This window comes from Pleurodeles waltl, chromosome 3_1 (assembly GCF_031143425.1).
Source record: "Pleurodeles waltl isolate 20211129_DDA chromosome 3_1, aPleWal1.hap1.20221129, whole genome shotgun sequence".
In the NCBI taxonomy this organism is placed as follows: domain Eukaryota; kingdom Metazoa; phylum Chordata; class Amphibia; order Caudata; family Salamandridae; genus Pleurodeles; species Pleurodeles waltl.
In genome coordinates, this window is record NC_090440.1 from 923,569,653 (window position 1) to 923,595,999 (window position 26,347).

The 26,347-nt window shown below is 48.0% G+C and overlaps 1 protein-coding gene across 4 annotated transcripts in view; it reads left to right on the top strand.

Annotated features, from left to right (window-relative positions):
* HNRNPR (heterogeneous nuclear ribonucleoprotein R) overlaps positions 1–26,347 on the top strand; it is a 355,793-nt gene that overhangs the window by 217,910 nt on the left and 111,536 nt on the right. For all 4 annotated transcript variants that reach the window (XM_069223913.1, XM_069223912.1, XM_069223911.1 and 1 more), the window contains one exon: positions 25,855–25,990. In XM_069223913.1, coding sequence (XP_069080014.1) covers positions 25,855–25,990 — 136 coding nt within the window. The remainder of the gene's footprint in view (positions 1–25,854; positions 25,991–26,347) is intronic.

A 26,347-nucleotide genomic window follows, 5' to 3' on the forward strand; every position in this document is an offset into this window, starting at 1 on the left:
CTGCACTTACAATGTCTAAGGTTTTGTTTAGACACTGTAGGGGCACCATGCTCATGCACTGGTACCCTCACCTATGGTATAGTGCACCCTGCCTTAGGGCTGTAAGGCCTGCTAGAGGGGTGTCTTACCTATACTGCATAGGCAGTGAGAGGCTGGCATGGCACCCTGAGGGGAGTGCCATGTCGACTTACTCGTTTTGTCCTCACTAGCACACACAAGCTGGCAAGCAGTGTGTCTGTGCTGAGTGAGAGGTCTCCAGGGTGGCATAAGACATGCTGCAGCCCTTAGAGACCTTCCTTGGCATCAGGGCCCTTGGTACTAGAAGTACCAGTTACAAGGGACTTATCTGGATGCCAGGGTCTGCCAATTGTGGATACAAAAGTACAGGTTAGGGAAAGAACACTGGTGCTGGGGCCTGGTTAGCAGGCCTCAGCACACTTTCAATTGTAAACATAGCATCAGCAAAGGCAAAAAGTCAGGGGGCAACCATGCCAAGGAGGCATTTCCTTACACTATGTTTACAATTGAAAGTGTGCTGAGGCCTGCTAACCAGGCCCCAGCACCAGTGTTCTTTCCCTAACCTGTACTTTTGTATCCACAATTTGCAGACCCTGGCATCCAGATAAGTCCCTTGTAACTGGTACTTCTAGTACCAAGGGCCCTGATGCCAAGGAAGGTCTCTAAGGGCTGCAGCATGTCTTGTGCCACCCTGGAGACCTCTCACTCAGCACAGACACACTGCTTGCCAGCTTGTGTGTGCTAGTGAGGACAAAACGAGTAAGTCGACATGGCACTCCCCTCAGGGTGCCATGCCAGCCTCTCACTGCCTATGCAGTATAGGTAAGACACCCCTGTAGCAGGCCTTACAGCCCTAAGGCAGGGTGCGCTATACCATAGGTGAGGGTACCAGTGCATGAGCATGGTACCCCTACAGTGTCTAAACAAAACCTTAGACATTGTAAGTGCAGGGTAGCCATAAGAGTATATGGTCTGGGAGTTTGTCAAACACGAACTCCACAGCACCATAATGGCTACACTGAAAACTGGGAAGTTTGGTATCAAACTTCTCAGCACAATAAATGCACACTGATGCCAGTGTACATTTTATTGCAAAATACACCCCAGAGGGCACCTTAGAGGTGCCCCCTGAAACTTAACCGACTGTCTGTGTAGGCTGACTAGTTCCAGCAGCCTGCCACACTAGAGACATGTTGCTGGCCCCATGGGGAGAGTGCCTTTGTCACTCTGAGGCCAGTAACAAAGCCTGCACTGGGTGGAGATGCTAACACCTCCCCCAGGCAGGAGCTGTAACACCTGGCGGTGAGCCTCAAAGGCTCACCCCTTTGTCACAGCCCAGCAGGGCACTCCAGCTTAGTGGAGTTGCCCGCCCCCTCCGGCCACGGCCCCCACTTTTGGCGGCAAGGCTGGAGGGAACAAAGAAAGCAACAAGGAGGAGTCACTGGCCAGTCAGGACAGCCCCTAAGGTGTCCTGAGCTGAGGTGACTCTAACTTTTAGAAATCCTCCATCTTGCAGATGGAGGATTCCCCCAATAGGGTTAGGATTGTGACCCCCTCCCCTTGGGAGGAGGCACAAAGAGGGTGTACCCACCCTCAGGGCTAATAGCCATTGGCTACTAACCCCCCAGACCTAAACACGCCCTTAAATTTAGTATTTAAGGGCTACCCTGAACCCTAGAAAATTAGATTCCTGCAAACTACAAGAAGGACTGCCTAGCTGAAAACCCCTGCAGAGGAAGACCAGAAGACGACAACTGCCTTGGCTCCAGAAACTCACCGGCCTGTCTCCTGCCTTCCAAAGAACTCTGCTCCAGCGACGCCTTCCAAGGGACCAGCGACCTCTGAATCCTCTGAGGACTGCCCTGCTTCGAAAAAGACAAGAAACTCCCGAGGACAGCGGACCTGCTCCAAAAAGACTGCAACTTTGTTTCAAGAAGCAGCTTTAAAGAACCCTGCAACTCCCCGCAAGAAGCGTGAGACTTGCAACACTGCACCCGGCGACCCTGACTCGGCTGGTGGAGAACCAACACCTCAGGGAGGACCCCCGGACTACTCTACGACTGTGAGTACCAAAACCTGTCCCCCCTGAGCCCCCACAGCGCCGCCTGCAGAGGGAATCCAGAGGCTTCCCCTGACCGCGACTCTCTGAAACCTAAGTCCCGACGCCTGGAAAAGACCCTGCACCCGCAGCCCCCAGGACCTGAAGGACCGGACTTTCACTGGAGAAGTGACCCCCAGGAGTCCCTCTCCCTTGCCCAAGTGGAGGTTTCCCCGAGGAAGCCCCCCCCCCCTTGCCTGCCTGCAGCGCTGAAGAGATCCGTTGATCTCTCATAGACTAACATTGCAAACCCGACGCTTGTTCTAACACTGCACCCGGCCGCCCCCGCGCCGCTGAGGGTGAAATTTCTGTGTGGGCTTGTGTCCCCCCCGGTGCCCTACAAAACCCCCCTGATCTGCCCTCCGAAGACGCGGGTACTTACCTGCAAGCAGACCGGAACCGGGGCACCCCCTTCTCTCCATTGCAGCCTATGCGTTTTGGGCACCACTTTGAACTCTGCACCTGACCGGCCCTGAGCTGCTGGTGTGGTGACTTTGGGGTTGCTCTGAACCCCCAACGGTGGGCTACCTTGGACCAAGAACTGAACCCTGTAAGTGTCTTACTTACCTGGTAAAACTAACAAAAACTTACCTCCCCCAGGAACTGTGAAAATTGCACTAAGTGTCCACTTTTAAAATAGCTATTTGTCAATAACTTGAAAAGTATACATGCAATTGAAATGATTCAAAGTTCCTAATGTACTTACCTGCAATACCTTTCAAACAAGATATTACATGTTAAATTTGAACCTGTGGTTCTTAAAATAAACTAAGAAAAGATATTTTTCTATTACAAAACCTATTGGCTGGATTTGTCTCTGAGTGTGTGTACCTCATTTATTGTCTATGTGTATGTACAACAAATGCTTAACACTACTCCTTGGATAAGCCTACTGCTCGACCACTCTACCACAAAATAGAGCATTAGTATTATCTATTTTTACCACGATTTTACCTCTAAGGGGAACCCTTGGACTCTGTGCATGCTATTCCTTACTTTGAAATAGCACATACAGAGCCAACTTCCTACAAACAGTATAAATTTAAACAAAGGGCGGCCTTTCCAAGACCCAGTGCCACAATATGTAATAACGACAGATGCCTCCATGATAGGGTGGGGAGCACACCTCAATCAATACAGCATCCAAGGACAATGGGACACTCACCAAAAACAGTTTCACGTAAATCACTTAGAACTATTGGCAGTATTTCTAGCGCTGAAAGCATTTCAACCCATAATAAGCCACAAACACATTCTTGTAAAAACAGACAACATAACAACGATGTATTACCTAAACAAACAGGGAGGGACACACTCAACACAGTTGTGTCTCCTGGCACAAAGAATATGGCATTGGGCGATTCACAACCACATTCGCCTAAAAGCACAATTTATTCCAGGAATTCAGAATCAGTTAGCAGACAATCTCTCTCGGGATCACCAACAGATCCACGAATGGGAGATTCACCCCCAAATACTGAATACTTACTTCCAGAGTTGGGGAACACCACAAATAGATCTATTTGCAACAAAGGAAAACGCAAAATGCCAAAACTTCGCATCCAGGTACCCACAAGATCAGTCTCAAGGCATTGCGTTATGGATGAGTTGGTCAGGGATATTTGCTTACGCTTTTCCCCCTCTCCCACTCCTTCCATATCTAGTAAACAAGTTGAGTCAAAACAAACTCAAACTCATACTAATAGCGCCAACATGGGCAAGATAACCTTGGTACACAACACTACTAGACCTTTCAGTAGTGCCTCATGTCAAACTACCAAACATACCAGATCTGTTAACGCAACACAAACAGATCAGACACCCAAATCCAGCATCGCTGAATCTAGCAATCTGGCTCCTGAAGTCCTAGAGTTCGGACACTTAGACCTTACACAGGAATGTATGGAGGTCATAAAACAAGCTAGGAAACCTACCACTAGACATTGCTATGCAAATAAGTGGAAAAGATTTGTTTATTACTGCCATAATAATCAAATTCAACCCTTACACGCATCTGCCAAAGACATCGTAGGATACTTACTACATTTGCAAAAATCAAAGCTAGCTTTCTCTTCCATTAAAATACATCTTACAGCAATTTCAGCTTACCTGCAAATTACGCACTCAACTTCTCTATTTAGGATACCAGTCATAAAAGCATTTATGGAAGGTCTAAAGAGAATTATACCACCAAGAACACCACCAGTTCCTTCATGGAACCTCAACATTGTCTTAACATGACTCATGGGTCCACCTTTTGAGCCCATGCACTCTTGTGAAATGCAATACTTAACATGGAAAGTTGCATTTTTTAATTGCCATCACATCTTTAAGAAGAGTAAGTGAGATTCAAGCATTTACCATACAAGAACCATTTATTCAAATACACAAGCATAAAGTAGTTCTACGGACAAATCCTAAATTTTTACCAAAAGTCATATCACCGTTCCACTTAAATCAAACAGTAGAATTACCAGTGTTCTTCCCACAGCCAGACTCTGTAGCTGAAAGAGCACTACATACATTATACATCAAAAGCGCGTTAATGTACTACATTGACAGAACAAAACTAATTCGAAAAACAAAACAATTATTTATTGCTTTCCAAAAACCTCATACAGGAAATCCAATTTCTAAACAAGGCATTGCTAGATGGATAGTTAAGTGCATTCAAACCTGTTATCTTAAAGCAAAAAGAGAACTGCCTATTACACCAAAGGCACACTCAACTAGAAAGAAAGGTGCTACCATGGCCTTTCTAGGAAATATTCCAATGACCGAAATATGTAAGGCAGCTACATGGTCTATGCCTCATACATTTACCAAACACTACTGTGTAGATGTGCTAACGGCACAACAAGCCACAGTAGGCCAAGCAGTACTACGAACATGGTTTCAAACAACTTCAACTCCTACAGGCTGAACCACCGCTTTTGGGGAGATAACTGCTTACTAGTCTATGCACAGCATGTGTATCTGCAGCTACACATGCCATCGAACGGAAAATGTCACTTCCCCAGTGTACATCTGTTCGTGGCATTAGTCGCTGCAGATTCACATGCGCCCACCCGCCTCCCCGGGAGCCTGTAGCCGTTTAGAAGTTGATCTTGAACATCTGTATATTTGTAAATATATTACTTTAAACTACATTATGTACATTACTCCATTGCATGGGCACTATTACTAGCATACACAACTCCTACCTCACCCTCTGCCGGGGAAAACAATCTAAGATGGAGTCGACACCCATGCGCAATGGAGCCGAAATGGGAGGAGTCCCTCGGTCTTGTGACTCAAAGACTTCTTCGAAGAAAAACAACTTGTAACACTCCGAGCCCAACACCAGATGGCGGGATGTGCACAGCATGTGAATCTGCAGCGACTAATGCCACGAACAGGTGTACACTGGGTAAGTGACATTTTCCATATATATATATGTTCGATGGCATGTGTAGCTGCAGATACACATGCTGTGCACAGTCCGCCATCTGGTGTTGGGCTCGGAGTGTTACAAGTTGTTGTTCTTCGAAGAAGTCTTTTCGAGACCGAGGGACTCCTCCCATTTCGAGTCCATTGCGCATGGGCGTCGACTCCATCTTAGATTGTTTGTTTTCCGCCATCAGGTTTGGACGTGTTCCTTTTCGCTCCGTGTTTTGGGACGGAAAGTTAGTTAGAATCTCAGAAAAAAAACGTCGGTATTGTTTGCGTTCGGTATCGGGTTAGTTAGAACAAATCGACACCGACTTCTGAAGAGCTCCGGTGGCCCTTAGGGTTTTTTTTGATCCCGCGTCGGGGCCTGGTCGGCCCGGCCACGTGTGACTTCAAGGCTCATGGAACGGACCCCATTCCGCTTCTGCCCAAAATGCCATCACAAGTATCCGTATACAGATCACCATCTGGTCTGTAACTTGTGCTTGTCCCCCGAGCACAAGGAGGATACTTGTGAAGCCTGTCGAGCGTTTCGGTCGAGGAAGATGCTGAGAGACCGAAGAGCCAGGAGACTACAAATGGCGTCCACGCCGACAGGTCAAGATCGTTTCGAGGAGGAAGAAGAAGCTTTCTCCATCCGCGAGTCGGATTCTGAAGAACTCGACGCCGAAGAAACACACCAAACCGTGAGTAAGACGTCGAAAATCAAGACTCACGAGAAGTCCACAAAAGCCCAGGGGACGCCACCGCCAACAGGCCATGGCTTAACCCGAAAACTAGGTGACCGATCCAAGGCACCGAAAAAGGGCATGCTGGTGTCGAAGTCATCCGACTCCGGTCGAGATACCGCCACACAGCAACCTCGGCGCAGAGACAGCGGCTCCGAGAAACTTCGGCACAGAGACAGCGGCACCGAAAAATTTCGGCACCGAGACACCACGCCGAAAGCAAAGAAGGTTTCTTCGGAGCCTAAAAAGACTTCCGAAAAGGTTTCGGTTCCGAAACAGCCAGCCTCTGAGCCGAAAACTAGTTCCTATACAGAGGAACAAGGATTAACCTCCCAATTACACAGATTTGGAGAGGAGCTTCAAGCTGTAGAGCCTGACTACACACAAAGAAGGCTTCATATTCATGAGGACACAGGAAAGATAACCACTCTTCCCCCAATCAAAATAAAAAGGAAACTTGCCTTTCAACAAAAGGACAAGCAACCACAAGCAAAGGTGGCAAGGAAAACAACCCCACCACCGTCTCCACCACCATCAATACATGCATCACCAGCAACAACTCCACCACTGATGCACTCACCAGCTCATACCACAATGAGTCAGGATGATCCCGATCCATGGGACCTCTACGATGCTCCAGTGTCTGACAATAGCCCAGACTCTTATCCTACAAAACCGTCACCACCTGAGGATAGTACATCCTATACACAGGTGGTCGCAAGGGCAGCCGAGTTTCACAATGTCTCCTTACATTCGGAACCAATTGAGGATGTGTAAGGAAATGCCTCCTTGGCATGGTTGCCCCCTGACTTTTTGCCTTTGCTGATGCTATGTTTACAATTGAAAGTGTGCTGAGGCCTGCTAACCAGGCCCCAGCACCAGTGTTCTTTCCCTAACCTGTACTTTTGTACCCACAATTGGCAGACCCTGGCATCCAGATAAGTCCCTTGTAACTGGTACTTCTAGTACCAAGGGCCCTGATGCCAAGGAAGGTCTCTAAGGGATGCAGCATGTCTTATGCCACCCTGGAGACCTCTCACTCAGCACAGACACACTGCTTGCCAGCTTGTGTGTGCTAGTGAGGACAAAACGAGTAAGTCGACATGGCACTCCCCTCAGGGTGCCATGCCAGCCTCTCACTGCCTATGCAGTATAGGTAAGACACCCCTCTAGCAGGCCTTACAGCCCTAAGGCAGGGTGCACTATACCATAGGTGAGGGTACCAGTGCATGAGCATGGTACCCCTACAGTGTCTAAACAAAACCTTAGACATTGTAAGTGCAGGGTAGCCATAAGAGTATATGGTCTGGGAGTCTGTCAAACACGAACTCCACAGCACCATAATGGCTACACTGAAAACTGGGAAGTTTGGTATCAAACTTCTCAGCACAATAAATGCACACTGATGCCAGTGTACATTTTATTGTAAAATACACCCCAGAGGGCACCTTAGAGGTGCCCCCTGAAACCTATCCGACTATCTGTGTAGGCTGACTGGTTCCAGCAGCCTGCCACACTAGAGACATGTTGCTGGCCCCATGGGGAGAGTGCCTTTGTCACTCTGAGGCCAGTAACAAAGCCTGCACTGGGTGGAGATGCTAACACCTCCCCCAGGCAGGAGCTGTAACACCTGGCGGTGAGCCTCAAAGGCTCACCCCTTTGTCACAGCCCAGCAGGGCACTCCAGCTTAGTGGAGTTGCCCGCCCCCTCCGGCCACGGCCCCCACTTTTTGGCGGCAAGGCTGGAGGGAACAAAGAAAGCAACAAGGAGGAGTCACTGGCCAGTCAGGACAGCCCCTAAGGTGTCCTGAGCTGAGGTGACTCTGACTTTTAGAAATCCTCCATCTTGCAGATGGAGGATTCCCCCAATAGGGTTAGGATTGTGACCCCCTCCCCTTGGGAGGGGGCACAAAGAGGGTGTACCCACCCTCAGGGCTAGTAGCCATTGGCTACTAACCCCCCAGACCTAAACACGCCCTTAAATTTAGTATTTAAGGGCTACCCTGAACCCTAGAAAATTAGATTCCTGCAACTACAAGAAGAAGGACTGCCTAGCTGAAAAACCCCTGCAGAGGAAGACCAGAAGACGACAACTGCCTTGGCTCCAGAAACTCACCGGCCTGTCTCCTGCCTTCCAAAGATCCTGCTCCAGCGACGCCTTCCAAAGGGACCAGCGACCTCGACATCCTCTGAGGACTGCCCCTGCTTCGAAAAGACAAGAAACTCCCGAGGACAGCGGACCTGCTCCAAAGAAAAGCTGCAACTTTGTTTCCAGCAGCTTTAAAGAACCCTGCAAGCTCCCCGCAAGAAGCGTGAGACTTGCAACACTGCACCCGGCGACCCCGACTCGGTTGGTGGCGATCCAACACCTCAGGAGGGACCCCAGGACTACTCTAAGACTGTGAGTACAAAAACCTGTCCCCCCTGAGCCCCCACAGCGCCGCCTGCAGAGGGAATCCCGAGGCTTCCCCTGACCGCGACTCTTTGAAACCAAAGTCCCGACACCTGGGAGAGACCCTGCACCCGCAGCCCCCAGGACCTGAAGGACCGGACTTTCACTGGAGGAGTGACCCCCAGGAGTCCCTCTCCCTTGCCCAAGTGGAGGTTTCCCCGAGGAACCCCCCCCTTGCCTGCCTGCAGCGCTGAAGAGATCCCTAGATCTCCCATTGACTTCCATTACAAACCCGACGCTTGTTTCTACACTGCACCCGGCCGCCCCCGCGCTGCTGAGGGTGAAATTTCTGTGTGGGCTTGTGTCCCCCCCGGTGCCCTACAAAACCCCCCTGGTCTGCCCTCCGAAGACGCGGGTACTTACCTGCAAACAGACCGGAACCGGGGCACCCCCTTCTCTCCATTCTAGCCTATGTGTTTTGGGCATCACCTTGAACTCTGCACCTGACCGGCCCTGAGCTGCTGGTGTGGTGACTTTGGGGTTGCTCTGAACCCCCAACGGTGGGCTACCTTGGACCAAGAACTGAACCCTGTAAGTGTCTTACTTACCTGGTAAAACTAACAAATACTTACCTCCCCTAGGAACTGTGAAAATTGCACTAAGTGTCCACTTTTAAAACAGCTATTTGTCAATAACTTGAAAAGTATACATGCAATTTTGATGATTTGAAGTTCCTAAAGTACTTACCTGCAATACCTTTCGAATGAGATATTACATGTAGAATTTGAACCTGTGGTTCTTAAAATAAACTAAGAAAAGATATTTTTCTATATAAAAACCTATTGGCTGGATTTGTCTCTGAGTGTGTGTACCTCATTTATTGTCTATGTGTATGTACAACAAATGCTTAACACTACTCCTTGGATAAGCCTACTGCTCGACCACACTACCACAAAATAGAGCATTAGTATTATCTATTTTTACCACTATTTTACCTCTAAGGGGAACCCTTGGACTCTGTGCATGCTATTCCTTACTTTGAAATAGCACATACAGAGCCAACTTCCTACAGGATGACTTTCTATTTAACACCCTATCCTCCACCCATAGCCAGTATCAATGCCTTCCCATGCTCCCAGGAATGCTAAGACATTCAAAACAAATTTTTCAGGATCCAGTTAAAGGCAGAGCCATAACTTCAAGGGTGGAGAAAAAATATAAGCCACCACCCACAGATCCAATATATATTACAACACAACTAACACCAGACTCGGTAGTTGTGGGGGCAGCTTGTAAGAGAGCCAACTCTCATACCTCAGGCGACGCACCACCTCCAGACAAGGAGAGCCGCAAATTTGATGCTGCGGAAAAAAGGGTTGCAGCACAAGCAGCAAATCAGTGGCGTATTGCCAATTCACAAGCACTTTTGGCAAGATACGACAGGGCTCACTGGGATGAAATGCAACATTTCATCGAACACTTACCCAAGGAGTTCCAAAAAAGAGCGCAACAGGTGGTGGAAGAGGGACAAAGTATCTCAAATAATCAGATACGGTCTTCCATGGATGCAGCAGATACAGCTGCAAGGACAATAAACACTGCAGTCACAATACGAAGGCACGCATGGCTGCGCACTTCTGGGTTCAAACCGGAAATCCAGCAGGCTGTGCTCAATATGCCGTTTAATAAACAGCAATTGTTTGGGCCGGAGGTAGACACTGCCATCAAAAAACTCAAAAAGGACACCGATACAGCCAAAGCCATGGGCGCACTCTACTCCCCGCAGAGCAGAGGCACTTTTCGGAAAACACCTTTTAGGGGAGGGTTTCGAGGTCAACCCACAGAAACCACAACCTCACAAACAAGGCCTACCTACCAGGGTCAATATCAAAGGGGAGGTTTTCGGGGGCAATTTAGAGGGGGCCAATTCCCAAGAAATAGAGGAAAATTCCAAGGCCCCAAAACCCCTCAAACTAAGCAGTGACTCACAAGTCACACACCCCCATCACATAACACCTGTGGGGGGAAGACTAAGCCAATTTTACAAACTTTGGGAGGAAATAACAACAGACACTTGGGTCTTAGCAATTATCCAGCATGGTTATTGCATAGAATTTCGCCAATTCCCTCCAAACGTCCCACCGAAAACACACAATATGTCAAAACAACATATAGATCTTCTAGGACTAGAAGTTCAAGCATTGCTACAAAAGGACGCAATAGAATTAGTTCCAATTCAACAGAAAAACACAGGAGTTTACTCACTGTACTTTCTAATACCCAAAAAGGACAAAACTCTGAGACCAATACTAGATCTCAGAACACTAAATACCTACATCAAATCAGACCACTTTCACATGGTCACGTTACAAGACGTAATCCCACTGCTCAAACAGCAAGACTACATGACAACATTAGATCTAAAAGATGCGTATTTCCATATACCAATACATCCTTCACACAGGAAATACCTAAGGTTCGTATTCCAAGGAATACATTACCAATTCAAAGTGTTGCCATTTGGAATAACAACTGCGCCAAGAGTTTTTACAAAATGCCTGGCAGTAGTAGCTGAACATATCAGAAGGCAACAAATACATGTGTTCCCGTACTTAGACGACTGGTTAATCAAAACCAACACGCTAAGACAATGTTCACAGCACACAAACTACGTCATACAGACCCTTCACAGGCTAGGTTTCTCGATCAACTACGCGAAGTCACACCTATTGCCGTGTCAAACACAGCAATACTTAGGAGCGACAATCAACACAGCAAAAGGGATTGCCACTCCAAGTCCACAAAGGGTTCAAACATTTCACAAGGTAATACAGGCCATGTAGCCAACACAAAAGATACAAGTCAAAATGGTAATGAAACTCCTAGGCATGATGTCTTCATGCATAGCCATTGTCCCAAACGCAAGATTGCACATGCGGCCCTTACAACAGTGCCTAGCATCACAATGGTCACAAGCACAGGGTCAACTTCTAGATCTGGTGTTGATAGACCGCCAAACATACATCTTGCTGGTGGAACAGTACAAATTTAAACAGAGGGCGGCCTTTCCAAGACCCAGTGCCACAAAACGTCATAACGACGGATGCTTCCATGACACGGTGGGGAGCACACCTCAATCAACACAGCATCCAAGGACAATGGGACATACATCAGAGGCAGTTTCACATAAATCACTTAGAACTGTTGGCAGTATTTCTAGCGCTGAAAGCATTTCAACCCATAATAACCCAAAAATACATTCTTCTCAAAACAGACAACATGACAACAATTGTAGGAAGTTGGCTCTGTATGCACTATTTCAAAGTAAGGAATAGTATGCACAGAGTCCAAGGGTTCCCCTTAGAGGTAAGATAGTGGCAAAAAGAGATAATACTAATGCTCTATTTTGTGGTAGTGTGGTCGAGCAGTAGGCTTATCAAAGGAGTAGTGTTAAGCATTTGTTGTACATACACACAGGCAATAAATGAGGAACACACACTCAGAGACAAATCCAGCCAATAGGTTTTGTTATAGAAAAATATATTTTCTTAGTTTATTTTAAGAACCACAGGTTCAAATTCTACATGTAATATCTCATCTGAAAGGTATTGCAGGTAAGTACTTCAGGAACTTTAAGTCATTACATTAGCATGTATACTTTTTACATAAAACAAAATAAGCTGTTTTAAAAGTGGACACAGTGCAATTTTCACAGTTCCTGGGGGAGGTAAGTTTTTGTTAGTTTTGTCAGGTAAGTAAATCACTTACAAGTCTCAGGTTTGGGTCCAAGGTAGCCCGCCGTTGGGGGTTCAGAGCAACCCCAAAGTTACCACACCAGCAGCTCAGGGCCGGTCAGGTGCAGAGGTCAAAGAGGTGCCCAAAACGCATACGCTTCAATGGAGAGAAGGGGGTGCCCTGGTTCAGGTCTACCAGCAGGTAAGTACCCGCGTCTTCGGAGGGCAGACCAGGGGGGTTTGTAGGGCACCGGGGGGGGGCACAAGTTCACACAAAAAGTACACCCTCAGCAGCACTGGGGTGGCCGGGTGCAGTGTAGAAACAAGCGTCGGGTTTTCAAGGTAAATCAATGAGAGATCAAGGGATCTCTTCAGCGTTGCAGGCAGGCAAGGGGGGGGCTCCTCGGGGTAGCCACCACCTGGGCAAGGGAGAGGGCCTCCTGGGGGTCACTCCTGCACAGGAGTTCCGTTCCTTTAGGTGCTGGGGGCTGCGGGTGCAGGGTCTTTTCCAGCCGTCGGGAAATGGAGTTCAGGCAGTCGCGGTCAGGGGGAGCCTCGGGATTCCCTCGGCAGGCGTCGCTGTGGGGGCTCAGGGGGGACAACTTTGGTTACTCACGGTCTCTGAGTCGCCGGAGGGTCCTCCCTGAGGTGTTGGTTCTCCACCAGTCGAGTCGGGGTCGCCGGGTGCAGTGTTGCAAGTCTCACGCTTCTTGCGGGGAGTTGCAGGGGTCTTTAAATCTGCTCCTTGAGACAAAGTTGCAGTTCTTTTGGAGCAGTGCCGCTGTCCTCGGGAGTTTCTTGTCTTTCTCGGAGTCGGGCAGTCCTCAGAGGATTCAGAGGTCGCTGGTCCCTTGGAAAGCGTCGCTGGAGCAGGTTTCTTTGGAAGGCAGGAGACAGGCCGGTAAGTCTGGGGCCAAAGCAGTTGGTGTCTTCTGTTCTTCCTCTGCAGGGGTTTTTCAGCTCAGCAGTCTTCTTCTTCTTGTAGGTTTCAGGAATCTAAATTCTTAGGTTCAGGGGAGCCCTTAAATACTAAATTTAAGGGCGTGTTTAGGTCTGGGGGGTTAGTAGCCAATGGCTACTAGCCCTGAGGGTGGGTACACCCTCTTTGTGCCTCCTCCCAAGGGGAGGGGGTCACATCCCTAATCCTATTGGGGAATCCTCCATCTGCAAGATGGAGGATTTCTAAAAGTTAGAGTCACTTCAGCTCAGGACACCTTAGGGGCTGTCCTGACTGGCCAGTGACTCCTCCTTGTTTTTCTCATTATTTTCTCCGGCCTCGCCGCCAAAAGTGGGGGCCGGGGCCGGAGGGGGCGGGCAACTCCACTAGCTGGAGTGTCCTGCGGTGCTGGCACAAAGGGGTGAGCCTTTGAGGCTCACCGCCAGGTGTGACAGCTCCTGCCTGGGGGAGGTGTTAGCATCTCCATCCAGTGCAGGCTTTGTTACTGGCCTCAGAGTGACAAAGGCACTCTCCCCATGGGGCCAGCAACATGTCTCGGTTGTGGCAGGCTGCTGGAACTAGTCAGCCTACACAGATAGTCGGTTAAGGTTTCAGGGGGCACCTCTAAGGTGCCCTCTGGGGTGTATTTCACAATAAAATGTACACTGGCATCAGTGTGCATTTATTGTGCTGAGAAGTTTGATACCAAACTCCCCAGTTTTCAGTGTAGCCATTATGGTGCTGTGGAGTCCGTGTTTGACAGACTCCCAGACCATATACTCTTATGGCTACCCTGCACTTACAATGTCTAAGGTTTGGCTTAGACACTGTAGGGGCACAGTACTCATGTACTGGTGCCCTCACCTATGGTATAGTGCACCCTGCCTTAGGGCAATTTATTCCAGGGATTCAGAACCAGTTGGCAGACAATCTCTCTCGAGATCACCAACAAACCCACAAATGGGAAATTCACCCCCAAATACTAAACAATTACTTTCAAATTTGGGGAACACCTCAAATAGATCTATTTGCAACAAAAGAAAACTCAAAATGCCAAAACTTCGCATCCAGGTACCCACAAGATCAATCCCAAGGCAATGCTCTATGGATGAACTGGTCAGGGATATTTGCGTACGCTTTTCCCCCTCTCCCTCTCCTTCCATATCTAGTAAACAGGTTGAGTCAAAACGAACTCAAACTCATACTAATAGCACCAACATGGGCAAGGCAACCTTGGTACACAACACTACTAGACCTTTCAGTAGTACCTCATGTCAAACTACCCAACAGACCGGATCTGTTAACACAACACAAACAACAGATCCGACATCCAAATCCAGCATCGTTGAATCTAGCAATTTGGCTCCTGAAATCCTAGAATTTGGGCACTTAGATGGAGGTCATAAAACAAGCTAGAAAACCTACCACTAGACACTGTTATGCAAATAAGTGGAAAAGATTTGTTTATTACTGCCATAATAATCAAATTCAACCTTTACACGCATCTGCAAAAGAAATAGTAGGATACTTACTACATTTGCAAAAATCTAACCTAGCTTTCTCTTCCATTAAAATACATCTTACGGCAATTTCTGCTTACCTACAAATTACGCACTCAATTTCATTGTTTAGGATACCAGTCATAAAGGTGTTTATGGAAGGCCTAAAGAGAATTATGCCACCAAGAACACCACCAGTTCCTTCATGGAACCTCAACATTGTCCTAACACGACTCATGGGTCCACCTTTTGACCCCATGCTCTCTTGTGAAATACAATACTTAACGTGGAAAGTTGCATTTTTAATTGCCATCACATCTCTAAGAAGAGTGAGTGAGATTCAAGCATTTACCATTCAAGAACCATTTATTCAAATACACAAAAATAGAGTTGTTCTACGGACCAATCCTAAATTTTTACCAAAAGTAATCTCACCGTTCCACCTAAATCAAACGGTAGAATTACCAGTGTTCTTCCCACAACCAGATTCGGTAGCCGAAAGAGCACTACATACATTAGACATCAAAAGAGCACTAATGTACTACATTGACAGAACAAATCTAATTCGAAAGACAAAACAATTATTTGTCACCTTTCAAAAACCTCATACAGGAAATCCAATTTCAAAACAAGGCATTGCTAGATGGATAGTTAAGTGCATTCAAACCTGCTATCTTAAAGCTAAAAGAGAACTGCCTATTACACCAAAGGCGCACTCAACCAGAAAGAAAGGTGCTACCATGGCCTTTCTAGGAAATATTCCAATGAACGAAATATGTAAGGCAGCAACATGGTCTACGCCTCATACATTTACCAAGCACTACTGTGTAGATGTGCTAACTGCACAACAAGCAACAGTAGGTCAAGCTGTATTAAGAACATTATTTCAAACTACTTCAACTCCTACAGGCTGAACCACCGCTTTTGGGGAGATAACTGCTTACTAGTCTATGCACAGCATGTGTATCTGCAGCTACACATGCCATTGAACGGAAAATGTCACTTACCCAGTGTACATCTGTTCGTGGCATTAGTCGCTGCAGATTCACATGCGCCTACCCGCCTCCCCGGGAGCCTGTAGCCGTTTAGAAGTAGATCTTAAACATTTGTACATTTGTAAATATATTACTTAAAACTTTATTATGTGCATACGCATTCACTCCATTGCATGGGCACTATTACTAGCATACACAACTCCTACCTCACCCTCTGCGGGCAAAACAATCTAAGATGGAGTCGACGCCCATGCGCAATGGACTCGAAATGGGAGGAGTCCCTCGGTCTTGTGACTCGAAAAGACTTCTTCGAAGAAAAACAACTTGTAACACTCCGAGCCCAACACCAGAAGGCGGACTGTGCACAGCATGTGAATCTGCAGCGACTAATGCCACGAACAGATGTACACTGGGTAAGTGACATTTTCCATATATGTTCGATGGCATGTGTAGCTGCAGATACACATGCTGTGCATTATCCTGCCATCTAGTGTTGGGCTCCGAGTGTTACAAGTTGTTTTTCTTCGAAGAAGTCTTTTCGAGTCACGAGACCGGGGGACTCCTCCCTTTGCGGCTCCATTGCGCATGGGCGTCAACTCCATCTTAGATTGTTTTCTTTCCGCCATCGGGTTCAGACGTGTTCCTCTTCGCTCCGTATTTCGAATCGGGAAAGTTAGCTAATTATCGAAAATTCGCCGGTATTGTTCGCGCTCGGTACTGGTTTAGTGTTAGTACATCGACACAGATTGTAGAAGCGTTCCGGCGGCCCTTCGGGGCTTCCACTCTTCAGCGGGGCCTGGTCGGCCCGACCGCGTCCATCGTCGAAACTCATGGACCGGACCCCCTTCTGCTTCTGCCCGAATTGCCACGCCAAGTATCCTTATGCAGACCAACACTTGGTCTGTAATCTGTGTCTATCACCGGAACACAGGGAGGATACTTGCGAGGCCTGTCTGGCATTTAGATCGAAAAAGACCCTACGAGATCAAAGAGCTAGAAGACTTCAAATGGCGTAGACACCGGCCGAACAGATCGATGTCGAGGAGGAGGAAAGAATCTCCATACAAGAATCGGACTCGGACGACTCCGAAAGTGAGCTACCGACGGCACAGCAAAAAACTGAGAAACTGCCCTGGCCAAGACTCACTCCAAAATCATAAAGGCCAAGGGGATGCCACCGCCAACAGGCCATGGCTTAACCCGGAAACACAGTGACCAACCATTGGCACAGAAAAAGGCCTCCCAACAGCCGAAGACATCAGACTCCAGTCGAGATACCTGCTCCGAACCATCTCGGCACCAAGAGTTCGACACACCCAAGGTGAAAAAGGTTTCCTCGGAGCCGAAAAAGACTGTTCCGAAACCTTCAGTGTCGAAAAAGGCAGCCTCGGAGCCGAAAATAGGCTCCTACACAGAAGAGCACGGACTTTCCAGCCAAATGCAAGAGCACAGATTTGAGCAGGAATTAAGTATGGGAGAGCCAGACCATACTCAAAGGAGGCTGCACATCCAGAAAGAGACTGGTAAAATTCAAACTCTTCCTCCAATAAAAAGAAAGCTAGCATTTCAGGAGTCGGAAATGCAGGCAAAGGTGGCAAGAGACAAAACACCACCACCAAGGTTTTCGCCACAGCCTTCTCCACTGCACTCACCACAGCTGTCACCGGTAACAACACCCCCAATGCAGTCACCAACACACATGGGGATGGCACAGGATGACCCGGATGCATGGGACTTATATGATGCACCGGTCTCCGACAACAGTCCCGATTATTACCCAGCAAGGCCGTCACCTCCAGAGGACAGCACTGCATATATGCAGGTGTTATCAAGGGCACCTACTTTCCACAATGTAGCAATGCATGCGGAGCCAATAGAAGATGACTTCTTATTTAACACCTTGGCATCCACCCACAGCTCTTATCAAAGTTTGCCAATGCTCCCAGGCATGCTCAAGCACGCCAAACAGGTGTTCCAGGACCCAGTGAAAGGCAGAGATATCACGCTTAGGGTGGAAAAAAAATATAAACCTCCCCCAACGGACCCTGTGTTTATAACACAGCAACTGACACCAGATTCGGTGGTCGTGGAAGCGGCCAGAAAGAGGGCAAACTCAGATCATCAGGAGACGCACCACTGTCTGACAAGGAAAGTCGGAAGTTCGATGCTGCGGGCAAACTGGTGGCAGCACAGGCAGCCAATCAATGGCGGATTGCCAATTCACAGGCTCTACTGGCTCGCTACGACAGGGCACACTGCAACGAGATGCAACATATAATACAGCACTTGCCCAAGAAACACCAGAAACGTGCCCAGCAGGTTTTTGAGGAAGGACAAGCGATTTCCAACAACCAGATAAGGTCTGCACTGGACTCGGCAGACACAGCAGCACGGACAGTGAACACTGCGGTAACCATTCGCAGGCATGCATGGTTACGGAGCTCAGGTTTTAAACCGGAAATCCAGCAAGCTGTGTTAAATATGCCGTTTAACCAGGAACAATTGTTTGGGCCGGAGGTGGACACGGCAATTGAGAAATTGAAGAAGGACACAGACACAGACACTGCCAAAGCCATGGGCGCGCTCTACTCCCCACAAAGCAGGGGCACTTTTAGAAGGCCACAGTTTAGAGGGGGGTTTCGTTCCCAAACCGCAGAGCCTTCCACATCGCAAGCCAGACCCACCTATCGGGGGCAGTACCAGAGAGGAGGGTTTCGAGGCTCATACAGGGGTAGTCAATTCCCACTTAACACCAGTGGGGGAGACTTACTGCATTCTACCAAAACTGGACAAACATAACTACGGACGCATGGGTCCTAGCCATTATCCAACATGGTTATTGCATAGAATTCAAAAATTTCCCACCAGATGTGCCCCCAAGAGCACACAATATGTCCAAACAACACTTAGACCTGTTACAGCTAGAAGTCCAAGCATTGTTACAAAAACAAGCAATAGAACTAGTACCCACCCATCAAAAAGGAACAGGTGTCTACTCCCTATATTTCCTAATTTCAAAGAAAGACCAAACATTGAGACCCATATTAGACCTCAGAATGCTGAATCTCTACATCAAATCAGATCACTTCCGCATGGTAACACTTCAAGACGTGATTCCCTTACTCAAAAAACAGGACTACATGTCAACGTTAGATCTCAAGGATGCATATTTCCACATACCCATACACCCTTCTCACAGGAAATACTTAAGGTTTGTAATCCAGGGCGTGCATTACCAATTCAAGGTGTTACCATTTGGAATAACAGCCCCAAGGGTATTCATAAAATGCCTTTCAGTAGTAGCCGCTCATATAAGGAGACAGCATATGCACGTATTCCCATACTTAGACGATTGGTTAATAAAAACCTGCACTCAGCAACAGTTTCTTCTTCACACGCAATACTTTATATAACCTCTACACAAACTAGGGTTTTCTATAAATTACCAAAAATCACATCTACAACCATCCCAGAAACAACAATACTTGGGAGCAACACTCAACACACAAAAGGCGATTGCCACTCCAAGTCCGCAAAGGGTACAAGCGTTCCAAAATATAGTATTAAGCATGCAGCCAAACCAACACTACCAGGTGAAGTTGGTAATGAAACTTCTAGGCATGATGTCTTCATGCAAACAGTCGCCCTCATCCTCCTCGACCTCTCGGCTGCCTTCGACACCGTCTGCCACCGCACCCTAATAACCCGCCTCCGCTCCACCGGGATCCAAGGACAGGCCCTGGACTGGATCACCTCCTTCCTCTCCAACCGCTCCCAAAGAGTCTACCTCCCACCTTTCCGATCAGACCCCACCGAGATCATCTGCGGCGTCCCACAAGGCTCCTCGCTCAGCCCAACTCTCTTCAAGGTCTACATGAGCCCCCTAGCCGACATTGTACGCTAGCACAGCATCATCACCTCCTACGCCGACGACACTCAGCTGATACTCTCCCTCACCAAGGACCCCACCAGCGCCAAGACCAACCTGCAAGATGGAATGAAAGACGTCGCAGATTGGATGAAACTCAGCCGTCTTAAACCCTCAGACCACGCACGCAACCTCGGTTTCATCCTGGACCCACTTCTCACCATGACCAAACAAGTCAACGCCGTATCATCCTCCTGCTTCCTCACCCTCCGCATGCTCCGAAAGATCTTCCGTTGGATCCCCGCCGACACCAGAAAGACCGTGACCCACGCCCTCGTCACGAGCCGCCTGGACTACGGCAACACCTTATACGCAGGAACCACCACTAAACTCCAGAAACGTCTGCAACAAATTCAAAACGCCTCCGCCCGCCTCATCATACCCTGCAACAGCCACATCTCCGCCCACCTGAGACACCTGCACTGGCTTCCCGTCAACAAAAGGATCACCTTCCGTCTCCTCACCCATGCACACAAAGCCCTCCACAACAAGGGACCCGAATACCTCAACCGCCGCCTCAGCTTCTACACACCCACCCGTCAACTTAGCTCCGCCAACCTCGCTCTCGCCGCCGTTCCACGCATCCGCCGCACCACGGCAGGTGGGAGGTCCTTCTCCTACCTGGCGGCCAAGACATGGAATTCCCTCCCCACCAACCTCAGGACCACTCCGCATTCCGGAGGCAACTCAAGACCTGGCTCTTCGAGCAGCAGTAACCCCCTAGCGCCTTGAGACCCGCACGGGTGAGTAGCGCGCTTTATAAATATTTATGATTTGATTTGATGCATAGCCATTGTCCTAAACGCAAGACTACACATGCGGCCCTTACAACAGTGCCTAGCAAGACAATGGACACAAGCACAGGGTCAACTCCAAGATCTAGTGTTGATAGACCGCCAGACACACTTCTCGCTTCAATGGTGGAACCCTATAAATTTAAACCAAGGGCGGCCATTCCAAGACCCAGTGCCTCAATATGTGATCACAACAGATGCTTCCATGATGGGGTGGGGAGCACACCTCAACCAGCACAGTATACAGGGACAATAGAACATTCAACAAAAACAACTGCACATAAATCATTTAGAACTGTTGCCAGTGTTTCTAGCATTGAAAGCATTTCAACCACTGATAGCCCACAAACACATTCTTGTCAAAACAGACAACATGACGACAATGTATTACCACAACAAGCAAGGAGGGACACAATCGTCACAACTGTGTCTCTTAGCACAGAAAGTTTGGCATTGGGCAATTCACAATCACATTTGCCTAATAGCACAATACATCCCAGGTATTCAAAACCAGTTAGCCAACAATCTCAGTTGAGATCACCAACAAACACACGAATGGGAAATTCATCCCCAGATCCTACAAGATTACTTTCTACGCTGGGGAACACCAAAAATAGACCTATTCGCAACAAAAGAAAACGCAAAATGCCAAAACTTCGTGTCCAGGTACCCACACCCTCTGTCCAAGGGCAATGCGTTATGGATGAGTTAGTCAGGGATATTTGCTTACGCTTTTCCCCCTCTCCCACTCATTTCTTATGTGGTAAACAAACTGAGTCAAAACAGACTCAAACTAATACTCATAGCACCAACCTGGGCTCGCCAACCGTGGTACACAACACTGCTGGACCCATCAGTAGTACCTCATGTCAAATTACCAAACAGACCAGATCTGTTAACTCAACACAAACAGATCAGACACCCGAATCCAGAATCGCTCAATCTAGCAGTCTGGGTCCTGAAGTCTTAGAATTTGGACACTTAGACCTTACACAAGAATGTATGGAGGTCATTAAACAAGCTAGGAAACCTACTACAAGACATTGTTATGCAAACAAATGGAATAGATTTGTTTACTACTGCCACAATAATCAAATTCAACCAGTATATGGTTCCGCAAAAAACATTGTAAGTTACTTATTACACTTATAAAAATCTAAACTAGCTGTAAAGAAATGGCTCCCTGTTGCAGTTACCCCCCACTTTTTGCCTGATACTGATGCTGACTTGACTGAGAAGTGTGGTGGGACCCTGCTAACCAGGCCCCAGCACCAGTGTTCTTTCACCTAAAATGTACCATTGTTTCCACAATTGGCACAACCCTGGCACCTAGGTAAGTCCCTTGTAACTGGTACCCCTGGTACCAAGGGCCCTGATGCCAGGGAAGGTCTCTAAGGGCTGCAGCATGTCTTATGCCACCCTAGGGACCCCTCACTCAGCACAGACACATTGCTTGCCAGCTTGTGTGTGCTGGTGGGAAGAAAATGACTAAGTCGACATGGCACTCCCCTCAGGGTGCCATGCCAACCTCACACTGCCTGTGGCACAGCTAAGTCACCCCTCTAGTAGGCCTTACAGCCCTAAGGCAGGGTGCACTATACCACAGGTGAGGGCATATGTGCATGAGCACTATGCCCCTACAGTGTCTAAGCAAAACCTTAGACATTGTAAGTGCAGGGTAGCCATAAGAGTATATGGGCTGGGAGTCTGTCAAAAACGAACTCCACAGCTCCATAATGGCTACACTGAATACTGGGAAGTTTAGTATCAAACTTCTCAGAATAATAAACCCACACTGATGCCAGTGTTGGATTTATTAAAAAATGCACACAGAGGGCATCTTAGAGATACCCCCTGTATTTTACCCAATTGATCTGTGTAGGCTGACTGGTTCCAGCAGCCTGCCACACTAGAGACATGTTGCTGGCCCCATGGGGAGAGTGCCTTTGTCACTCTGAGGCCAGTAACAAAGCCTGCACTGGGTGGAGATGCTAACACCTCCCCCCAGGCAGGAGCTGTCACACCTGGCGGTGAGCCTCAAAGGCTCACCCCTTTGTGCCAGCACCGCAGGACACTCCAGCTAGTGGAGTTGCCCGCCCCCTCCGGCCCCGGCCCCCACTTTTGGCGGCAAGGCCGGAGAAAATAATGAGAATAACAAAGAGGAGTCGCTGGCCAGTCAGGACAGCCCCTAAGGTGTCCTGAGCTGAGGTGACTCTAACTTTTAGAAATCCTCCATCTTGCAGATGGAGGATTCCCCCAATAGGATTAGGGATGTGACCCCCTCCCCTTGGGAGGAGGCACAAAGAGGGTGTACCCACCCTCCGGGCTAGTAGCCATTGGCTACTAACCCCCCAGACCTAAACACGCCCTTAAATTTAGTATTTAAGGGCTACCCTGAACCCTAGAAAATTAGATTCCTGCGACCAAAAACTGAAACCTGTAAGTGCCTTACTTACCTGTTGAAACTAACAATAACTTACCTCCCCCAGGAACTGTGAAAATTGCACTAAGTGTCCACTTTTAAAACAGCTTATTGTGTTTTATGTGAAAAGTATACATGCTAAAGTAATGATTCAAAGTTCCTAGAGTACTTACCTGCAATACCTTTCAAAAGAGCTATTACATGTAAAATTTGAACCTATGGTTCTTAAAATAAACTAAGAAAAGATATTTTTCTATAACAAAACCTATTGGCTGGATTTGGCTCTGAGTGTGTGTACCTCATTTATTGTCTATGTGTATGTACAACAAATGCTTAACACTACTCCTTGGATAAGCCTACTGCTCGAGGTTTTCAATGTAAATCAATGGGAGACCAAGGGGTCTCTTCAGCGATGCAGGCAGGGGGGGGGCTCCTCGGGGGTAGCCACCACCTGGGCATGGGAGAGGGCCTCCTGGGGGTCACTCCTGCACTGAAGTTCCGATCCTTCAGGGGCTGCGGGTGCAGGGTCTTTTCCAGCCGTCGGGATTTTAGAGTCAGGCAGTCGCGGTCAGGAGGAGCCTGGGGATTCCCTCTGCAGGCGTCGCTCTGGGGGCTCAGGGGGGACAACTTTGGTTACTCACAGTCTCGGAGTCACCGGAGGGTCCTCCCTGAGGTGTTGGTTCTCCACCAGTCGAGTTGGGGTCGCCGGGTGCAGTGTTGCAAGTCTCACGCTTCTTGCGGGGATTGCAGGGGTCTTTAAATCTGCTCCTCTGTAACAAAGTTGCAGTCTTTTTGGAGCAGGTCCGCTGTCCTCGGGAGTTTCTTGTCTTTCTTGAAGCAGGTCAGTCCTCTGAGGATTCAGAGGTCGCTGGTCCTGGGGAGAGCGTCGCTGGAGCAGGTTTCTTTAGAAGGCAGGAGACAGGCCGGTAGGTCTGGGGCCAAAGCAGTTGGTGTCTTTTCTTCTTCTGCAGGGGTCTTTCAGCTCAGCAGTCCTCTTCTTGTAGTTGCAGGAATCTAAATTCTTAGGTTCAGGGAAGCCCTTAAATACTAAATTTAAGGGCGTGTTTAGGTCTGGGGGGTTAGTAGCCAATGGCTACTAGCCCTGAGGGTGGGTACACCCTCTTTGTGCCTCCTCCCAAGGGGAGGGGGGCATATTCCTATCCCTATTGGGTGAATCCTCCATCTGCAAGATGGAGGATTTCTAAAAGTCAGAGTCACCTCAGCTCAGGACACCTTAGGGGCTGTCCTGACTGGCCAGTGACTCCTCCTTGTTTTTCTCATTATCTCTCCTGGACTTGCCGCCAAAAGTGGGGGCTGTGTCCAGGGGGCGGGCATCTCCACTAGCTGGAATGCCCTGGGGCATTGTAACACGAAGCCAGAGCCTTTGAAGCTCACTGCTAGGTGTTACAGTTCCTGCAGGGGGGAGGTGTGAAGCACCTCCACCCAGAGCAGGCTTTGTTTCTGTCCCCAGAGAGCACAAAGGCTCTCACCGCATGGGGTCAGAAACTCGTCTCTCAGCAGCAGGCTGGCACAGACCAGTCAGTCCTGCACTGAACAATTGGGTAAAATACAGGGGGCATCTCTAAGATGCCCTCTGTGTGCATTTTTTAATAAATCCAACACTGGCATCAGTGTGGGTTTAATATTCTGAGAAGTTTGATACTAAACTTCCCAGTATTCAGTGTAGCCATTATGGAGCTGTGGAGTTCGTTTTTGACAGACTCTCAGACCATATACTCTTATGGCTACCCTGCACTTACAATGTCTAAGGTTTTGCTTAGACACTGTAGGGGCATAGTGCTCATGCACATATGCCCTCACCTGTGGTATAGTACACCCTGCCTTAGGGCTGTAAGGCCTGCTAGAGGGGTGACTTACCTATGCCACAGGCAGTGCGAGGTTGGCATTGCACCCTGAGGGGAGTGCCATGTCGACTTAGTCATTTTCTCCCCACCAGCACACACAAGTTGGCAAGCAGTGTGTCTGTGCTGAGTGAGGGGTCCCTAGGGTGGCATAAGACATGCTGCAGCCCTTAGAGACCTTCCCTGGCATCAGGGCCCTTGGTACCTGGGGTACCAGTTACAAGGGACTTACCTGGATGCCAGGGGTGTGCCAATTGTGGAGACAATGGTACATTTTAGGTGAAAGAACACTGGTGCTGGGGCCTGGTTAGCAGGGTCCCAGCACACTTCTCAGTCAAGTCAGCATCAGTAGCAGGCAAAAAGTGGGGGGTTACTGCAACAGGGAGCCATTTCTTTACATCTTCCATAAGTAATTTCATTACATTCATAAGGCATCCTCCCTCCTCTTCAGAAACATGGGAAGAAAGGCTAGAATATAGTGATCAAAATCCTTCTTCTGGCAGACTCTTAAGTATTGACCGAGCTGTACCCTTGAGGGACTAGCATATCTTTTTAATAAGTGTCATAGCAAACTTTCTCTTATGAGACTTCACTTAACGGGCACCTATTAGCGCATTTCTTTCATCTTAGGTGCTTAATAGTTACTTAAATCTCCATTAGAATAATTAATAAAGTAATACAAAAAGTTGCTTTTAAGCAGGCATCTTTACATATTTTAACTCTGAAAAGCAATCTGCTTTAAAAAGAACATGTTCTGCTATCCTTCCCACAGGTGGAGATATTCAGTACTTATAAATGTAATTAATGAATCCCCCATGGCAAGCTAGGATTGCAAGTAATTAATTTCAACTTCTTAGTATAAATTCCGGTCAGAGATGCTTTGAAGGGGCATGCAGTTATTAAAAAGAGTATTTGCTGCAATAGGTAAATCCTGCAGTGGTGCGTGATTGAGTTAAAGATATGACTGTGCTCTTTTTTACTAGAGTTTAATAGTGTTGACTCATTCTCATTTATTTCAGTGTGACAACTTTGAAATTCGGCCTGGAAAGCATCTTGGTGTATGCATTTCTGTGGCGAACAATAGGCTATTTGTTGGGTCAATTCCAAAGAACAAGACCAAGGAAAATATACTGGAAGAGTTCAGTAAAGTCACAGGTGAGAATAAGTCATCCGTGTGTGTTTTTTTTTTTTTGTCTGCTATTTTCTACTCTCCATTCCTCTCTTCCCCCTTCCCCCCCCCCCAAAAAAAAAAACACTGCATATTTTCCAGCTTCTGACCTTTTCAAAATGTTTTTGAGGTGAATGGACATGTTGTTTTTCCCTTGTGGCCTAATTTTCCTGACGTTTAATGTTTTTCAGTGATGTTGGTTTGTCCTTGCCTGCATCTAATTTGCTAAAGGATTAGAACAAAGGTACAGAGACAATTTCACCCTTTGAAATTTTTCTTCCGGAAGGAGAAGCTCAGAATGCTCCTCCGCGCCAAAGTTCTGTCTGCCCTGGATCCAGTAGACT